Below are 18,692 nucleotides of genomic sequence, written 5' to 3'. Positions count from 1 at the left end.
ATAAAAGGGTAGATAATCCTGCAGCAACTCCCCCTTCTTAAATCGGAGCACAGAGCCTTCCCGGGGTACCTACGTCACGCATCCTTGGAGGCTCTGGGTGCTCTTTCTGTGCATGCCCTAATCTCGTACATGCGCAGAAGGGGCAATTTTTCTATTAAGGGAAATAGATGCCAATCTCGCGCAAGCAAAGTGAGATCGGCTCTCTTTTTCTTCCCCTTTATAGCAGGCTACGTCACCCGATCTCGCACCTGCGCAGTGTAAAATCGGGGGACATGCCAAGAAGACGAGAAAGAAGAACGAAGCAAAGAATGAAGATGGCAGCACCCGGCACTAAGGCAGAGGAATTCCAGACGTGGGACCAGATTGCAAGAAGGACCAGCACCATCGAGGGACCTGCAGATTAAAGGTAAGTGAAATTTTTTGTTTTCGGTTTAGTTCCGCTTTATTATTTTTTGATCTCTATATTTGCAGAGAGTATGACAGTGGGAAGTATATGCAGGAGAAAAGTATAGAAGGTATGACAGTGGGCAGTAGAGAAGTGAAGGGGGTATGACAGTGGGCTATATGTGCAAGAACAGTGTGCAAAGCATATAAAAGTGGGCAGAATGTGCAGGAGAGAATTGTGAAGGGTATGAAAGTTGGCACTATGTGCAGAGAAGTGCAGAGGGCATGACAGTGGGCACTATGTGCTGAACAAGATTGTAAGGGGTGTTACTATGGTTTGTTTGTGCAGGAAAGGAGTGCATAGATTATAACAGTGGTATGTGTAGGGGAGGAGTTCTGAGGGCATGAACGTGGGCAGTATGAGAGGAGCGTACAGGGTTTTACAGTTGGTAGCATTGAAGGAGAGTGCAGAGAGTATGAAAGTAGGGAGTATTTGCAGGAGAAAAGTGTGCATGGTATGACAGTAGGCAGCATTGTAGGGGAGGAATCAGAGAGTACGTAAGTGGGAGGTATGTGCAGGAGAAGAGTACACAGGGTATGACAATGGGCTGTATGTGCAGAGGAAGATTGAATTGAGTATGGCAGTAGGTGGTATGTTCATAAGAGAAGCCCAGGTGCTATGCCAGTGAGAAGTATATGCAGGTGAAAAGTACACAGGGTATGATAGTTGGCAGAATGTCCAGGAGGGGGGTACAGGGGTATGACCGTGGTATGTATGTGCAGGAAAAGAGTGCAAAGGGTATGTTGGGTGAAAGAATGTGCAGGAGAGCAGTGTAAAGCAGCAATACAATGTCTACAAGCTCCCTTGCCAGCTTCTTCCAATCGTGATCGTCATTACCCTAGCCAGGAAGGTGTAACTCCATTACTTGCCAATGGTTCCATTAATAGCCAGAGAAGAATATTCTTCTAAGATTCCACACACACAATACACAATGTGCCTACTGCAGGCCATGGAACCCAATGCTTCCTAAAACTGCCATGTTTTTACTGCTGCCTATGTGCTCTGGAGGGGATCGGCGCTCACTTCCTGATGGTGGCCACCAAGACTTTTATGTGGCTGGCTATGCGCTACAGGCTAGCACTTTGTGCTCATAACCATGTAGCCAAGTCTTAAAAAAAATACACCAGAATCCATGCAATGGTGTAAATAATGACCCCGGGAGAACAATGTAGTGATGCTTTAGGTGGCCTCCTACTAAAATACTTGATGCCTGGTTGTGTGTGACTCCACAATGGTTCGGTCACTGCCCCACAACAAGTATTTTGTAAATGAGTCAAAAAGTGTCTAACCTGCTGTATAATCTCTGCACTTAGGGTATGCCAATCCAAAAGTTTTTATAACTTTTGGGGAAGGGTTGGGCCAGATTTTTTATTTACATTTGAGCTTCATTAGAAGGATTTACCCTTGTTTCCTGTCATGGTGACAATGTTTAGTCAGATAGTAAATGAAGAGATAACAGTAACACAGACAAAAATAAAAACTTCTTTGATAAAATATGAGAAGGCTTCTGTCAGATTTTACTTTTGCTCTGTGGACTATTGCAAATTTCCCCTAATTCCTGCCTGGGCAAACTTTGTAGGCAGGACAGGAAGTGAAGATAAATTTCTCTCACAGAACCTCGTATAGTACTAAAAAACAGGAAGGAGGTGTAACGCTTCCTAATTTTATTGAAAATACTAAATAATGTTTTTGGTTCACATGTGATCAAAATGTAGCCAGGGAACTGGCATTCTTAAAGCAAAGTTCAGTAATGGCGGCCTTCATTATTGTTTTATGTCCTTTTAAAATCAATGTAGTTGAAGTAAACACAAGGCCATTGTAATGAATGCCCGGCCTTCCACCACAGGCCTGGGATAGAGCTGACATTGTGCTGGTTGCCATGGCGACAGTAAACAGTGGCTGCAGAATGAGCAGTGAGATCAGCCGGTGACTACAGAACTACTCATAGCAAACACAGGAAAAAGCCGGGTCACCTAATTATGGCTTCATATACAGACAGGATGAAGAAATTGTGTCTGCCGGGCTGGAGGATAGAACAGAGATATTCCAACAAAGTGCTGATTGGAAACTGGGCCGAAGAGAGGAAACAGGTAACCGCTGCACCACTCCAAGAGTTCTGTCTGTAGGAAAAATTGTAATTGCAATACAGAGGATTCATATTGCAAAAATATGAATAATCCCTGTATTCTATCCCTGCAGTGCAGAGGATTCATATTGCAAAAATATGAATAATCCCTGTATTTTATCCCTGCAATATGAAGGATTCATACTCCCAAAATGTGAATATTTCCTGTATTCTGTCCCTGCAATACAGAGCAATCATACTGCCAAAAATAAAAATGTTCCCTGTATTCTGTCTCGACAATATAGAGGATTCATAATGCAAAAATATGAATATTCCCAGTATTCTGTCACTGCAATATGGACGATTCATACTGCCAAAAATAAAAATATTCCCTGTATTATGTCCCTGCAATACAGAGGATTCATACTGCCGAAATATATATATTCCCTGTATTCTATCCCTGCAATATGAAGGATTCATACTCCCAAAATGTGAATATTCCCTGTATTCTGTCCCTGCAATATGGAGCATTCATACTGCCTAAAATAAAAATCTCTGTACTCTGTCTCGACAATATAGAAGATTCATACAGCCAAAAAATGAATATTCTCTGTATTCCATCCCTGCAATACAGAAGATTCATACTGCCAAAATATGAATATTCCCTGTATTCTGTCCCTGCAATACAGAGGCCAAGATGGTGATATCACCCTTACCAAGGTGCCATTATAATGTAAGTATATAAATTAGCCCCATTTTTACCATTTTGCATTGTGGTTTGAATTGGGGCTATGAAAAAAATATTTTGGCACAAAGTCCCCTTTAACACAACTTCCATACCCCCCTTAACTCTGAATCTACTAATCATTTTACCTGAAGGTAACCTCTGCTGATCTATTTTCCCTGAATCCTACATTTGTGACATGTTTCCCAGGTATAATTGTTTTGCCTTCCATGCACTATTTATACTGCACAGCCAATTGTGTTTTCATATATTTTATATCTGGCATTCTCTCCAGTTCAAGAGAAGTGACCTCCCCACATCCAGCAGCTGCTATGAAATTGACTTTGTTCGCTTCCCAGACAGCAAACCTGACCGGATACAGAGAAGAAGTTATTTGAAAAGAATGGAGGTAATTGTTACAGATTACCATTAAACAGCTTTCTTCACCCAATGGATATTTTATTTTGGCTCTTGGGGCATTTTTGGAAGTGGTAGGGTCTCCTTACTGGAGCAGTAAATGCAGCTCCTTCTGCCACCAAGTCTTACACATCTGTGCTATATAGATATGTTTTTATTTATTGTGTCCCCCAATGCATCTTAGGAAAGCTCCTCTACTTTGTAACGCTTATTTCTGCCACACAAGGTGATTGCCACCCAAGGGGAAAATTTATGATTGTCTCAGGCGAAAATCTAACATTTGTACAGCAGTCCCCCGACACCATTCATCAATCTGTCCTGGTGCATCAATGAATGACCAGAAAGACTGCTGTATTTTCTTATAGAGAAGGACACAGTGTGGGTTACTTGCTTGCCCTACCACTCTACATAGAACTGGACGGTGCTGTGTGCACAGTGCTCACTTGTTTTACTGTTATTGGAAACTATCCCAAATGATCTTTTCCATTGACAGTCATCTGGCGTCCTTGGACCCCGTTGAAAACATATATTGCTGTTCCTTTCTTTCTCCCATTTTTTGGAAAGACTTTCCATGAGATTTTGGACTGTACCTGTGGAACTTTGTGTCCATTCAGCTAGAGCATTCGAAAGGTCAGGAAGTGATGTTAAAAAAGAAGACCTGTCTAACAGTTGGCGTTCCAGTTCATTCCAATGTTCATTAAGGAGGAGGTCAGGATTCTGTGCAGACCACTTGATCTCTTCCACTCCAAAGTCATCCAAACATGTGTTTATAGAGCTGGCTTTGTGCACAGGGGAAATGGGTATGCTGGAACAGAGAAGGGCTTTTACCAACCTTTTACCACCAGGTTGGAAATACATTGCATCAAATGTCCTGGTATGATGCTGCAGCTTGGATACACTTGAACTCAGTCCAAAAACCTATGGGCATATAGTTAAACAGTAATAAGTAGAGGAGAATGGGTTGGAGGTACCCTATCCTTAGATGATTGTAGTAATGTTTAATTGTGGCCTACCCCATGTGAAAAGTATTCAGAAAAACAAAAACAAAAAAGAGAGCCAGGGTTTGCAGGCAAATAAGATTATTTGTATTCTGAGTAGGTTATATTCACAATCATATAACATACATTAATGCGTATCAATACCATGAAAGAACAAAGTCCATGTTAGAATTCATACAATTCAGTCCCCTTTGTTGTGCTGTTTAACAAAGATTCACTGATCAGTGAAAGCACTACATATAAAACTAACAATGCCACATCCCAAATTATACAAGACTGGTGTGCAGAAAACCGTGACTTTTAAGGCATATAGTAAAACCAATAAATATTTTATTATTCCATCATTTTTAAGAACAAGATAAAATAAGACCACTGCCTATAACAGAAGCAATGAAAGAAAAGCACATCACAAAACAAATTGTTTTTAAAAAAGATCTATAACATGGGTTTTTTGACAAGAGTCAGAGTCTCTTGATGGTTTTGTTAAACGTCAACACGTTTTGCGGTATTTTGTAAACGCTTTTTCAGGATGAATCAAATAAAGAGACCTAAAATCAACATATATATTATATAATCAACCCAATGTGCTATGACAATCAATATCAAAGCATTAAGTATCTTTAAGATATTATACTCACTAGGTAGATAAAAACAATCATCATAAACCCAAAGCAATAATGTATCTCTTCTCAATCGCATATGCAGATCCACAAGGAAGAGAGGCACCTGATGGCAGCAAGTGTAGAGGGAAAGGAGCAGCTAATTACAGGATGAATATTGAAAAGAAGTATAAGCTAAGGCTCTTGGCTTGAATAGGTCCAGGTCCAAATTAAAGGGATATTAACCACCTGAGCGTTACACTGAGGTCTAGATTTCTGTACCAAAAGCGTTACAGGTTTTCATGAATTTTTTTTTTTAAATTGTAGACCTGTAACTTACAGAAATATGTCCAAATAGGGGTCTAGTAGATATAATGAATATAAAAAATTTTCGAAACACACAATCATGTAAAAAAAAAAAAAAATTACTTTTAATAAAATTAAAGGAAAAACACAAAATTCAGCTTAAACAAGAATACATAAATAAATGAAAAATACTGAAAATGGGATAATTCGGTATACTGTATAGTAATATATTTTTCTAAAACACCTCCCTAGTGTCCAACTGTCCAACGTCACATACCTATAGACAAAACCACATAAATATATTTTCTATTATTTTGTATTGGATTGGATACAGGACTTTGTATTCAATCCAATACTGAAAATGCGATAATTCGGTATAATGTATAGTAATATATTTTTCTAAAACACCTCCCTAGTGTCCAACGTCACATACCTAAAGACAAAACCACATAAATATATTTTCTAATATTTTGTATTGGATTGGATACAGGACTTTGTATTCAATCCAATACAAAATGAGAACAAAATTCAAACTCTCATTATGTATTGGATTGAATACAAACTCCTGTATCCAATCCAATACAAAATGAATGAATAAGTTTCAATTTGAATTTCCCGCACACGCGCCGACGTCATCGCGCACGCATGCACAAGAAGCCGGCCGGCTTTTTTTTTCCTCCGCCGGCCGGCTTCTTGTTTCAGAGAGCACCCGGCGCTGGAAGGAGAACGACGGGGGACGATCAGCGGGACCAGGTAAGAAGCCGGCCGGCCAGGTATAGGTCCCGCTGGTATAGGAGAAGGCACCCGACGCTGGAGAGGGAGATCGACGGACGACGATCGACGGAGGACGACGCTGGAACACGAACACGACGCTGGATGAGCACAACGGGACCAGGTAAGTGGGGATTTTAATGTAGGGAAAATCTCGGGGTTAACCTAAATAGCAACTTTTTTTAACCCGTACCAAGGTCGGGCTTAACGGTCGGGAGGTTAAGTGTTGGTAATCGATTCTCGAAGCCCATCTACAGTAATTAGTGGTTTTACATAGGTCTAAAAACAGCTCCCTTTCTAACATCAATGTTATATAATTTATCAAACATGGAACCCAGTAGTTATCAAATATAAAATCCAGTAGGTAATACTAGAGTGACATACTAGAAACAAGACATAATAATAGCCAAATGTAAGGTAAAGTTTGTTGTGCGGTATGGGGAGAAATCTTTTTGGACTAGCATTCCAGATTAGGATGATCCCTAGTTCTCAACACTTTACATTGATCTAGGAAAGTGTTCAGAACTAGGGATCATCCTAATCTGGAATGCTAGTCCAAAAAGATTTCTCCCCATACCGCACCAAAAGGGGATAGAACTGTATGTGATGGACTCTAACATGGACTTTGTTCTTTTATGTTATTGATACGCATTGATGTATGTTATATGATTTTGAATATAACCTACTCAGAATACAAATACCTTATTTGCCTTTAAACCCCGGCTCTCTTTTTTGTTTTCCTTTTGCCAAACAGTAATAAGGCCAAGCTGATATTCCTCAATCCCAATCACTTTTAAATATTTATCAGTCCCAATGTCCCACTTGCTCATCACCATATGTATTCCAACTAAATTAAATGTGGGTTATGGCCTAAAAGAATAATTTGCACAAATCAACAGTTGCCCCTGCATCTGACAAATATACAAGATTTTATAGTCAGCATAAATGTCAAATAGAAAATTTTACTGGCACATTTCTATTTTTATGCAAATATTCCTATGACTCAGGAAAGGACTATGTAGAAAAACTGTAATATGGTTTTATAGCACCATCTTGTGGTCATAGAATATTATTACAACGTTATATTAGTTAAATACAAATAGGTTTCATTAATGTTTCTGTAATATAATCTGGTTGGCTCACACCACGCAGATTCAGACTTTTATCTTACAGCTACCAGTTTCTGTTTCAGAATTTAATTTCACTAGTTCCTGTGAAGAAATACAGACAGTTCTTTTATATGGCAAATTATATGATTGGAACACATGTGTTTGGGAGAAAATGGCAACCCAAAATATAAGTATAGGTATATATGCCTCCATATAAATGGTTTAAGGTAACCTTTACTAACAGAAAAGTATAGGCTACTTTTACTAACCTTATTTTTTTAAATACTAGCTGCCTGGCTGGCTGATTTCCATTGCTTGGATCCTGGTCCACTTGTTTGTATGCTAGAATGGAAAAAAATTCAAGATAACAGTCGTACCTTCTGATTTGTATGGTCGTCTGCACCCCATTACAAAAAGCCTCAGTAATTCTAGTGATCTGGTATGCTTTATTTATTCCGGATTTCCTTTAACTGGATCCATATTTGGTTGTACTTTTATATTCAGTGTTGATTTGTAGAATCACTACATGAGATCTAAGTATTCTAATTTGAGCTTTCAAGAGTGCATTGAATTTCTTAGTTTATGTATAAAAATGTTTCTCTCTCCCCTCAATTGTTAGTTTAATTTTGAAATTCTAGCTTCATAAAGGGCCTTTATAAATTACAAAGTGCACCAATGACCAGTTGTTGCAAAGCATTCTGTAAAAACACAGCAGTAGCTTTTCACTTTGTGACTGCCTCTTAGTAATCGAATCTCCATAAATTCTTTTATAGGGGTTACCAAAGCAACATTTAATCTCCCATCATGGAGAACACAATTCTAGGCATCTGGTATCACAGTATGATGACCATTACATGAGACGTGGAAATTCTTCATTGCCTCCTCTCCGCAGCTGGGATGGGAACAGTTTGGCCTGGCTTCCGGAGAGATCTGACTTTCCTCTTACAGGTGCAAAATTATAAAATAATACTTAAATAGTTTGATTCTGTTTGCTCTCAAAAGAATTTTAAAAATAGGTTTAGGTTGTAATATGCATACTGTATTGTTTTTGCCTTCCTTTTATAATTTGTTTAAAAACCTTTAATAAAAATCATTGAAACCAAAAATAGGTTAAGGCAAACAGGCACCCAGTTATGGAGCTTGCAGCAGCGTCTCCTACCCCGCCAAATTTCAAGTGGTGAATAATTGAATGTATCTAAACCTAAGCACAAAAAGATAATATATTGCAGATTATCAGTCCTTAGATACAATGGCTGCATTAGTTTCTTTTTTTCAAGCCATTTTCTTTTTGACTTGCTAATTTAAGTCCATGGGTGACAACGCTTACTTACGGTACTGTATCCATACAGCAGTTGTCACCCTGAGCCAGTGTTGCTCATCCAGGGTTCCATTAGCATTTTAGTTTAAATACCTTCTTTTTTCTTTTTCAGAGCCACCAACCAACTTCGGACTTTTACAAGAAAAACAAAAACTGTGGAGCAAACAAACCTCTGAAGATGTGAGGAGTGTCTATTCAGCATCTTATAGGCATCCACCTACCTCAGCCTTCATGGTCCCCAGATATGGGGTAGCCCCTCGTTTCCTGTCCAGCACTATGCATAGGACCAACAATACCAACAAAGCTTTAGAATTTAAATGTCAGGCCTATCTCCAAGTTCCTGACCACCTAGTGACAGATGCCACCCACAACAACTTGCTGGTAGAACCTGCATCCTAAAAGCATTGATATCTTCCTGTACCCTTAATCTGAGTACAATAAAGGTTACTGTATCTCAATAATAAGGATTGAGTATCAAATGGTAATTTTGAAAACTGATTAATGGAATACTCCATATGTGAAAAGAGGAGCTGATACGTGTTAGACAGAAATAATGTTAATTACATTTGTTTTATGCTGAGGACTACATTTATAAAACTTTCCTCCATCAATTCGGTTGTATTTTTGCTTACATCCATTCGAAGCCCTGTGCAGTGTTCAATTCAATGCATATTAAAATAAAGACTCATTCTGCCACCTAGTGGCCAATTAGCAAAGTGCACAGCAGTCACCAAAGCATATGCTACATTTTCAAACAGATAAAGGACTGAAGCTAGAATAAATTGACAGGGGAATCATTTAGAAATTCAGGATCAGCTCCCTGATAATATCAAAACGACAAACTCTTTATTTTATAAATGGTCTGCAATGTGCATCCCTTTTATGAATGGCCAGCAGACAATAAACTCTCTCTGGCCCTAAAAGCTGCTCTTGTGGTTTCCTTGAAGTAATCAATTAGAAAGAATATTAGTGTTCATGATATAAATTAATTCTATATAATATACATTAAATTAATTATTAAAGGTTTTGTTGTTGTTGGGTTCTTTTTCATTAGGTTCCTATAAGTGTGCTTGGCCCAATCATTTGGTTCTGTTTTCATGGCCTGATGGGCCTCCTTTATTCTTTTGGACCCCTGTGTACATGCTTATATTTGATGTAAAAGTGAACGGTATTTGCATGGCCCATAGTGCAACACATAGGGGTCTAATGAATATTGTTTTCACTCAAGAATTACACAACGTTAACCAAGATATAAGACTAGGTGGATCTTGGGTGCAAGTTGTGTGCCTCTTTGGTGAATGGACTATCATTAGACCACAGACTTTCTCCACAGACCATGGCCATGGCAGCTTGTCTGTTTATATGGGATTGGTTAACTCTGTCATTGTTTTTATAAAATCAGAACTCCAACTAAAAATGTCAGCCCATTAAAAGATAAAAAGGCAAAAACAGTTTTTGCTGCATTATCTTTAATCTAAAGATTTCCCTTGCAATACTATTTCATACCGCTGGATGTCATCAGTCCGCTGGCCAACATCATATAACTCACTTCCTCCAATCCCAGGCCATCCAGGACCCACCCCAGTCTGTGATTGGACAAAGCAGCACCATGCTGAGCTGATCTCATTTTTTGTTTTATTCCTCCTATCAGCATACTGCTGGTTGGCATCTTGCATTTCTTCTTCCTTTCACACACAGGAGTTTTACACAATTACTTTGGATATTTGGATATTATTTTGAGTTTACTAGTCTAGGTAAATAATCATCAATAGTTATATGCCATTGCCCTGTTCACGTAATATTTATGAAGTCAACCTTGGCAAGGATACGATTAGCATTTAACAGTTTAACAAAATGCTGAGATTAAGTCTGGTTACTTTTGCTACTGTAAAGTGGAGCTATCACCATATTGTTAATAATAATATTATTATTATTATTATTATTATTAATAATAATAAATCGGATTTATATAGCACCAACATATTACGCAGCGCTGTACATTAAATAGGGGTTGCAAATGACAGAAAAATACACACAGTGACACAGGAGGAAGAAAAGGCCCTACCCCGAAGAGCTTACAATCTTGGTGGTGGGGGAGGTAACACACAATAGGAGGGACATATTTCTATTTTAACTACATGCATGCTAATTATAGTGAAAGTGTAACATTCACTGGTTTCTATTACTTCTCACATAGATTGATCGGGAAGGGGGAGACTGAAGAAATTATTTGGTTTTTATGATAGGGTATGTACACAGCTACATTGGGAGCTTTTTGGTTTGATTGTGTTAGGAATTCTAGAGAGTGTAAAATAGTGTACAATTTATTAAAGGGGCCTTGCTTTTTTGAAAAAACAAACAAAAAAAAAAACAAATTGATGTAGCATTGATATTATGTGCTTGCATACAGTTTTGTAATGTATGAAATGCAAACATTTGTAAATTAACTATTAAGGGAGCTCTATTTCTTGATTGGTTTGTCATTAAGAGTACCTGCTTTACTACTGTTGAGAAAACAGCCACAGAAGGAGTGCATTGTTTTCAGCCAACCCATAGATGATCACTAACTTTATTTACTCTTTATTTAATTCCAAGCCCTGGAGAAGGGGGATTGTGTTACCTACAAAATATTTTAGATTATACTTACCGTATTTTTCGGACCATAAGACGCACCAGTTTTTAGAGAAGGGAAATGAAGAAAAAAAAGATTCTGAAACAAATAGTGTCCTAAAATATTTTATGTGCATTAAAAACCAACATCACAGTCATAAACACATGTAATCAACCCTGTAAAGTAAACAGCAGCATTTAGAACCATTATTAACAAATAAAGTCAGCAAATGACAAAATTACTGCCATTGATTGTCCCTATCTGATCACTCTATGCAATGACTGTCCCCTTCTGATCACTCTTTGCCATTGACTGTCCCCTTCTGATCACTCTATGCAATGATTGTCCCCTTCTGATCACTCTATGCAATGACTGTCCCCTTCTGATCACTCTATGCCATTGATTGTCTCCTTCTGATCACTCTATGCAATGACTGTCCCCTTCTGATCACTATATGCAATGATTGTCCCTATCTGATCACTCTATGCAATGACTGTCCCCTTCTGATCACTCTATGCCATTGATTGTCCCCTTCTGTTCACTTACCGGTAATTAAGTGTAGGGATCTCCGTTAGGGCAGGGATCTCTGTTAGGCAGGGATCAGCAGCTTGCTTCCTGGTGCAGAATGCCGGCTTGTTACTTTCAGTTTCATTCTGCACTGCAGCCAGGAGCGGGCACGTGCTGCACAGCCAGCATCAAGGAGACACGCACACAGGAGAGGAACACGGTAAGAAACTTTTTTTTTAACAGCATATGTGTAGGCTGTATTTGGACCATAAGACGCAGGGACTTTTTCCCCCCACTTCTGGGGGGAAAAAAGTGGGTCTTATGGTCCGAAAAATACGGTATACTAAAAGACTATCCTTTGCACCTAACCTTCTCGTTGATTTATTGTTCTTTTTCCAAACAAAACACAAAATGGCTTAGATGCACTGTAAATTATATTAAAACCTTGGCCATTGGGGTTTAGGCTTTACTTAGGTATATGAGAATGTGGATGGTCCCAAGGTGGGTATCCTTCTGTCTTTGCTGCAGAAGGCATTCCTACTGCAATGCTGCAGATCAATCCCCTAACATCGAATGACCTCAGTAAGTATTTTGTATGATGCAGAGTTTGGTGTCAGGATGTGTAAGGTGTTCCCACCAGCAGTTAAGTCTCTTGGACAGTAGTGCTCTGAGGGCAATACAAACAGAAAACAATGATTCATAATGGCAGCCTCAAAACACATCCGGGAATTGAAAATGTCATTTGTGAAATGTCTTTTCTAAGTAAAGTACAAATGTTTGTAAACTTTAATGAATCCATGTTAATCAAAGCTGAAGGTACCCCAAAGCATTTTCCTTCATGAATCAGTTGTTATTTAAATAAAAGGTAATCACTAATTTGATAGTTAGGGAATAAGTGCTCTTTAAAAACACCTTTAATATAAATTAAATTCAATTCCCTTTATTATAAGCAGACAAATCAAGCAAGTCTGAACATACAACCTTTTATCCTTACCTTTCTCGATGTGCTTTGAGAGCCGTGTATGTGGTCAGCATGGGTTCTTCCAGCTCTTCATTGGCATGGACCCTAAACCAGTTTAGCGAGGTTATCACAGAGCTTTCACATCTAAGGGAATCCTTAGGTTGCTTTCGTGGATAATAATTAAGTCAGAAAACAGCAACGCTTCTCTTGTCTCCTGCCACTTTTTCTTTTGAGCTTGTTTTCAGGCACTTTACAACGTGCTGTAAATAAATTTGTGATTTAAAAAAAAGTGCCCATTCCAAATAGGGCAAGGCTGGGGATGTTGCAGTGTTGAGGAACTGGGTAAGATCAGCCGACTCTCTTACCGTCAGATTGTAGAGGTGGCCACAAGGGGGTGAAGGATGGATGGGAACTCTGTAAGAGCTTTGGCTGGAGGCAGTAGACCAGTGTTCCTTGACCTTTTTTAACACCGGGGAACCCTTGAAATAACTTTCAGGTCTTCAGGGAACCCCTTCTATAATTATTATAGCCACAGCTCACAGTATATTAACATGAGGCTTAGTGAGAAGAACGCCTTACATTCATGGCCAGTCAACCTTATAGATAGCCAAAAAGATCATTAGTCTCACTTACATTGACCTAAGAGACACAAATTACTCATTTCTGTAAACATGGTTGAACTTGATGGACTATGTATTTTCTTAACCGAGCTAACTATATGAATCTCAGAGACATGGAAATTTTGTCTTTAAATACAATTTCCTAAAAATTGTTCGGAACATTGCTCAGAACCTCTGGTCCATGATGCAAAGGATTGTGATGGTTTTTCTGTAAAAAAGCAGTTCTGCAGAAATTTTAACTTGGCTTGGAGGGTGCCATTAGTCTGCAGCTTTGAGCCTGATTTATTAAAGCTCCCCACAGCTGGAGAGGATACATTTTCAGGGTGATCCAGCAAACCTGGAACGTATTTCCTCAAACTCATTTGGTTTTTGCTAGCAAATGTTTTGAATCCTGGAGTAAATCCATTCCAGATTTGCTAGATCACCCTGCTTCACTGATGAAAGTGTATATTCTCCAGTCTTGGAGAGCTTTAAAATATCAGCCAATGACTGCAAGTTGACCACAACCTGTGTGTGCAAAACAAACCCTAATCATTACCCCCTCCACCACTATGCTTCACAGTTGGTATGCAGGGGTTGTGCTGATATGCTGTGTTTGATTTTCAACAAATGTGGTGCTGCACATTATGCCAAACATCTTGACTTAGTCTCATCTTTCTAGAGGACATTGTTACAAAAGTCCTGTGGTTTGTTGGAATACAACTTTGCAAACCTAAACTGTGCTGTCATGCACATATTAGGGAATAAAGGCTTTCTGCAGGCAGTGATTCTCCCCCTCTTCATAGAACAGAACAACGCTGTGTGTACAAAGCACATTTGTTCATCTGTCACTTTGTTGCTGGAAATGATAAGATTGAGCATGTGTATGCACCCTAAGCCTTCATTACCACTTAGAAATTGACTGATGTAATTTATTCTGTGTACTATCTAAAGGTCCGCTTAGTAGGGTAGTGTTAACCTTCCCAAAATGGAGAAAAATAAAATAAATATAAAAATAAATATTTTGGTCATTCCAGCATAAAATCTCAGGACCTTGCCTTTCATGCTGTTTGCTGTGGCCTTTAATGCTGATTTGCATTATCATCAAGATGTCAAGGCACAGAGGCTTACGATCATGGAGAACCTGAGGAATCCTGAAGAAGTGTTGCTGCAAAATACAAATGCTTCCTTTCTCTATATCTGTCAGCCTGCAATATATAAAGAAAGAACTATAATACCTAGAATGCTGGTAAAATTTTTGTTATGTATTCTTGAAATTTCAGAATGGGCCTAAAAGTAGTACTGTTGCTAGTACTAGTAGTATTAAAGTAGTATTAAAGTAAACTAGTAGTAATAAAACGAGTTCATTTAAAAACTCAAATAAATTTTAACATGATCTTTAAAATGTTGGATCAAATTAGTTAATGGGTAGTTTACTGTAGCTGTCGGTACGGCAGACCAAAAGATCGGTGATGTATTCAAATATAGTGCACATTTATAGTACATTCCTAAACCCAAATACAGCTTACAACCACCTGTGCCCCATTTTCCCCCATGGACCATGTAGCAAGTGGTTTCATATATCAAAGTGATCAGTATTTTCTTTTCACATACACTTACATTAAAACATCCTTTTACCACCTTTGCAAACACTTTTAATGTTTGTAATGGGTTTTTTAAAATTGGCATTTTTTCAATTCTCTAAAATGCCTGAAACTGCTTTCCAAAACATTTGCAAAGACTTAAAAAATCAATGACAAGTGGTTCCACTTGTCATTGATTTTTTAAACCGCCACTGGATGCTGAATGTAGCAACTAAAAAAACAAAACAAAAGAAGACAATTAACATTAAAAAACCAAAAACTGACCCATTCATATAAATATATAGGTAAAGTGATATTTTTAAGGGAGATAAATGCACACCTTAATATTACATGTGGTATAAGAGTCAGTTACAATACATACAAACAATGAAATAGGCCCACTATATAATAATTAGTTTTGTGAAGTTTTGCTCAATCAGCAAAAATAATAATTTACAGTGTGCTGTATATATCAGATATCAGTGCACTCAGGACTTCTTTGTTTGCTCATTTGAGTTCATTTAACTTTGCTGTTTATTTTATATTTCACAATACCCATTGCAAATAAGAATTCTGTTCATAACATTAGGCATTGGATATGAGACAGAAAAACAATTTTAGGTAATGCATATGTGAAGAGGGTGAAAAATGGTATCCGCGCTACTTCTGCTAATTGTGTGTTTTTCTGGAAGCAAGCAACTGCTCTGTATAATTGCACTGCTTGTGACAAAAAAAATGCCCTGTGCATCTTACTCCCTGTCCCGGACATACGGCTTTAGATCCATGCGGATGCGGTTGCAATCCCTGTGCCAAGCATAGTTGGGAACGCTGTGGAGGGCCATACTAGGAATACGGCTACTGTGACAGAGGATGTGCGAACCTCACTGGGCTACATCTAGTAGAGAGATCCCCGATATTGGGGTATGCAAAGGTAAGTCCTTCTGCACTAACAATTCAATATATTACCTTAAGCCACACAAAGGCCTGTTACTATAAATCATTGGGCCTGAATTATTAAAGCTTTCCAAGAGTGGAGAAGATATACTATAATGAGAGAACCTGGGTGATCCAGCAAACCTGAAAAGGACTTCTTAAAAATCATTGCCATTAGTTGAAAAATGTTTTCAGTCCTAGACCAGAACCATGCCAGGTTTCCTGATCACTCAGGTTTTTCTTTTAGTCTATATTCCCTAGTCTTGGAGAGCTTCAATAAATCAGCCCCAGTTTAACACACGGTACTTGGGGCTATTTATTCATACTGAAAGTGGCAAAGGACCTACATAGTCATGCACCACAAATGTAGGCCTGGAGATGGGTGAGTGGAAGGAAGGTAAGCGAAAGGCTTGCATAGGTGGTGAAGGAGAAGCAAGGGTTAGGGTTAGAGGAAAGGAGGGGTCAATGTGTGAATATTGGTAGAAGGAAAAAAAAATATATTAAAAATAAATATTAATAATAAAGTAAACAAGGAGCGAAAAAGAAGGACAAGATTTTGGAATCAGACCATGGTCTGCTATAGAACAAGAAAATTTGGCAAGAGTCTGGAGGCTGCCTTGGGTCAATCTGCAGGTTGGCAAGTATGGGAGCCTGGTAGCCATATAGGAACATTGAGGGGTAGTAGTGTGATAATGGGTCCGCCTGTGCCAAGGTGGAAAGGGTCCTTTTTTGACTTGGCCAAAAAAGATTTTTACATTTGCTTTGAGGGCCTCCTGGGGATGCGATCCTGGTCAGTGTGGTAGGTGAACAGTCTCCTGGGCAAAAGGGAGGAAAAGGAGTCGAGATTGACTTGCAGTCCCTGATCTAGCAGTCTTGCTGCTTGGATTGGCTCCTAAGAAGAGCCAAACAAGTGTTACCTTATGTACCAGCGGTCTTTTCTGCCTGGTGGGTAGCTGAAAACAATCATTGATCCACAATTGTGCTCAGTTTCCTATAGCTCATTTGAGCTCTAAAATGGGTGTGGCATTATAGGCAGAGGGCTTTGCTAGTGAAGATGGACATTAAATCACCCTTTGAATGCTGCCAGTGCATCTGGACAGCTTTCAGTTGTTGTGGTGCAAGTGTCAAGAGATACATTTTGTGGATTATTTGAATGATTTTCTGTTATTTGGCCCTCCAGAGTCGAGTAAGTTGGGTTCTCCTGACCACGTTACAGTATGGCATTTCTGGCTGGCATTCCTTGGCTTTGTTATCGACTCTCTGGCATTTGCCCAGAGGATAAGCTGGTGGCACTTAAAGCGGTGGAGGCAGTGATGTGTGGTCAGCGGAAGGTATAGTTGCTGCAGTTGCAGTCTTTATTTGGTAAGTAAAACTTTGCCTGTAGGATTATGCCCATCGGCAGGGGGTTGGCTTGTCGCTTGGAGGCTGCTACTGACAGGGCCAGATTGCCGCCCATTACATTCATCTTACTCCTATAATGGGTGGACAGTATGGTTGAAGGGTCCAGTGTGTGCTTGATGTGACTTTGAACTTTATACGGACGCGGCAGCAGCATTTGGTTATGGAGCATACTTCCAAAGTGAGTGGAGTGCGGGCCCTTGGGCAGAGTCTTGGTGGCTGGTGGGTCTTTTTTTTATAACCCGGTATTGCTAGAACTGTTTCTAATTGTGCTGTTGGAGTTACAGGGGCATTGAATTGCAAACATATTAATTGAGTTCCACTGTGATAATTTGGGGATTGTACAGATAATCGGTCCTCCCCAGTGTGGTATTTGGCACTGCCATATCTGCTTTTAAATTTGGTATGTTTGCCAAGCACATCCCCGGAGTAACTAACAAGGTTGCTGATGTTTTGTCTTTTTTTCAGTAGGATAAGTATTGCACCTTGCTGTTGGAGGCAGCACAGCATTGGGTGTCTTGTCCCTCACGGCTGTGGAGAATCACGCTGAAATCCTTGCAGGCTTTATCAGGAGATCAGTGAGTGAAGTGGTCAGCATTAACAAGTACTTGGCATGTATGGGAGGCCTTGTGTGGGGAATGGGGTGTTAAATGGTTGAAGGAGGATTATGTGTGGGGGTGTGGTGGTGTCAGTGTTTCAAGGCATGGGGTTTTGGCTCTGTGCTGGGGTGTAAATTGGCAGATTTAGCCTTTTTATTTGGATTTTTTTCTGCAGGATTTTTTTTGAGGGGAAGAGGAGTGTGGATAGGTGGTGGCCATTGACATTTGAGATGGTAGAGGGTTAACACTTGGGGGGGGGGGGGGTGTTTGAGGATCACCAGGTCCAAGAGGAACTAGTGCAGTAGAAGTTTTTAGATCAATTTGTTTAGGGTACAGAGCTTTTTGAACTGCCTGATGGTGGTTGTTTGCTCAGTTCATCCTTCGCTGGATGCCCCGTTTTCACTTCAGGCTGATGAGTTAGAATTGTCACGATTTCAGCTGGTGATTTTGTGGAAGTGCTTGGGAAGGGTGTGGGTTGATCCAAGAGAGTGTTCTTCCCATACCTTCAGGACTGGGGCAGCCATGGGGGTATCCAGGTGGGGTTTAGGAAAGGGCTATAAAGCCTATTGGTTGTTGGGAATCTGCCCGTTACAAAGTGTATGTGTGGCCACATTTGGCGGTCTAAATGGATTCTGGTGTTACATGTCAGTGAGAATGATCTGGGGTCTGGCCCCACAGGGGAGTTTGAATAGAGATGTAAAATAGTATTTTTTACTTCTGTGTACTAGCGGGGCTCGTTCACTTGACTG

General features: G+C 39.5%; 1 protein-coding gene and 1 long non-coding RNA gene across 2 annotated transcripts in view; both read left to right on the top strand.

The window, feature by feature from the left end:
- The first annotated feature begins 2,041 nt into the window (after positions 1-2,041).
- Positions 2,042-9,703, top strand: CFAP107 (cilia and flagella associated protein 107). Its single transcript, XM_072426536.1, has 4 exons — positions 2,042-2,535; positions 3,530-3,643; positions 8,208-8,382; positions 8,865-9,703. Exons 1-4 carry the CDS (start codon positions 2,425-2,427, stop codon positions 9,149-9,151), a joined length of 687 nt encoding a protein of 228 aa, XP_072282637.1. The 5' UTR covers positions 2,042-2,424; the 3' UTR covers positions 9,152-9,703.
- Positions 9,704-14,496: 4,793 nt separating this feature from the next.
- Positions 14,497-18,692, top strand: part of LOC140340523 (uncharacterized) — a 43,994-nt gene continuing 39,798 nt past the window's right edge. Inside the window, exon 1 of the long non-coding RNA XR_011922662.1 lies at positions 14,497-14,555. This is a non-coding gene — a long non-coding RNA (uncharacterized lncRNA). The remainder of the gene's footprint in view (positions 14,556-18,692) is intronic.

This window comes from Pyxicephalus adspersus, chromosome 11 (genome assembly GCF_032062135.1).
Source record: "Pyxicephalus adspersus chromosome 11, UCB_Pads_2.0, whole genome shotgun sequence".
In the NCBI taxonomy this organism is placed as follows: Eukaryota; Metazoa; Chordata; class Amphibia; order Anura; family Pyxicephalidae; genus Pyxicephalus; species Pyxicephalus adspersus.
Note: the sequence above shows the minus strand (reverse complement) of the source record. Positions and strands in the feature narration are given on the sequence as shown.

Excerpts from the sequence above, each read along its gene's own strand:
- CFAP107 (XM_072426536.1), top strand. The coding sequence starts at position 2,425 with ATGGCTTCATATACAGACAGGATGAAGAAATTGTGTCTGCCGGGCTGG. Across the intron at positions 3,644-8,207 it reads GTTATTTGAAAAGAATGGAG|GGGTTACCAAAGCAACATTT; the intron begins GTAATTGTTACA and ends ATTCTTTTATAG. Across the intron at positions 8,383-8,864 it reads ATCTGACTTTCCTCTTACAG|AGCCACCAACCAACTTCGGA; the intron begins GTGCAAAATTAT and ends TTTCTTTTTCAG.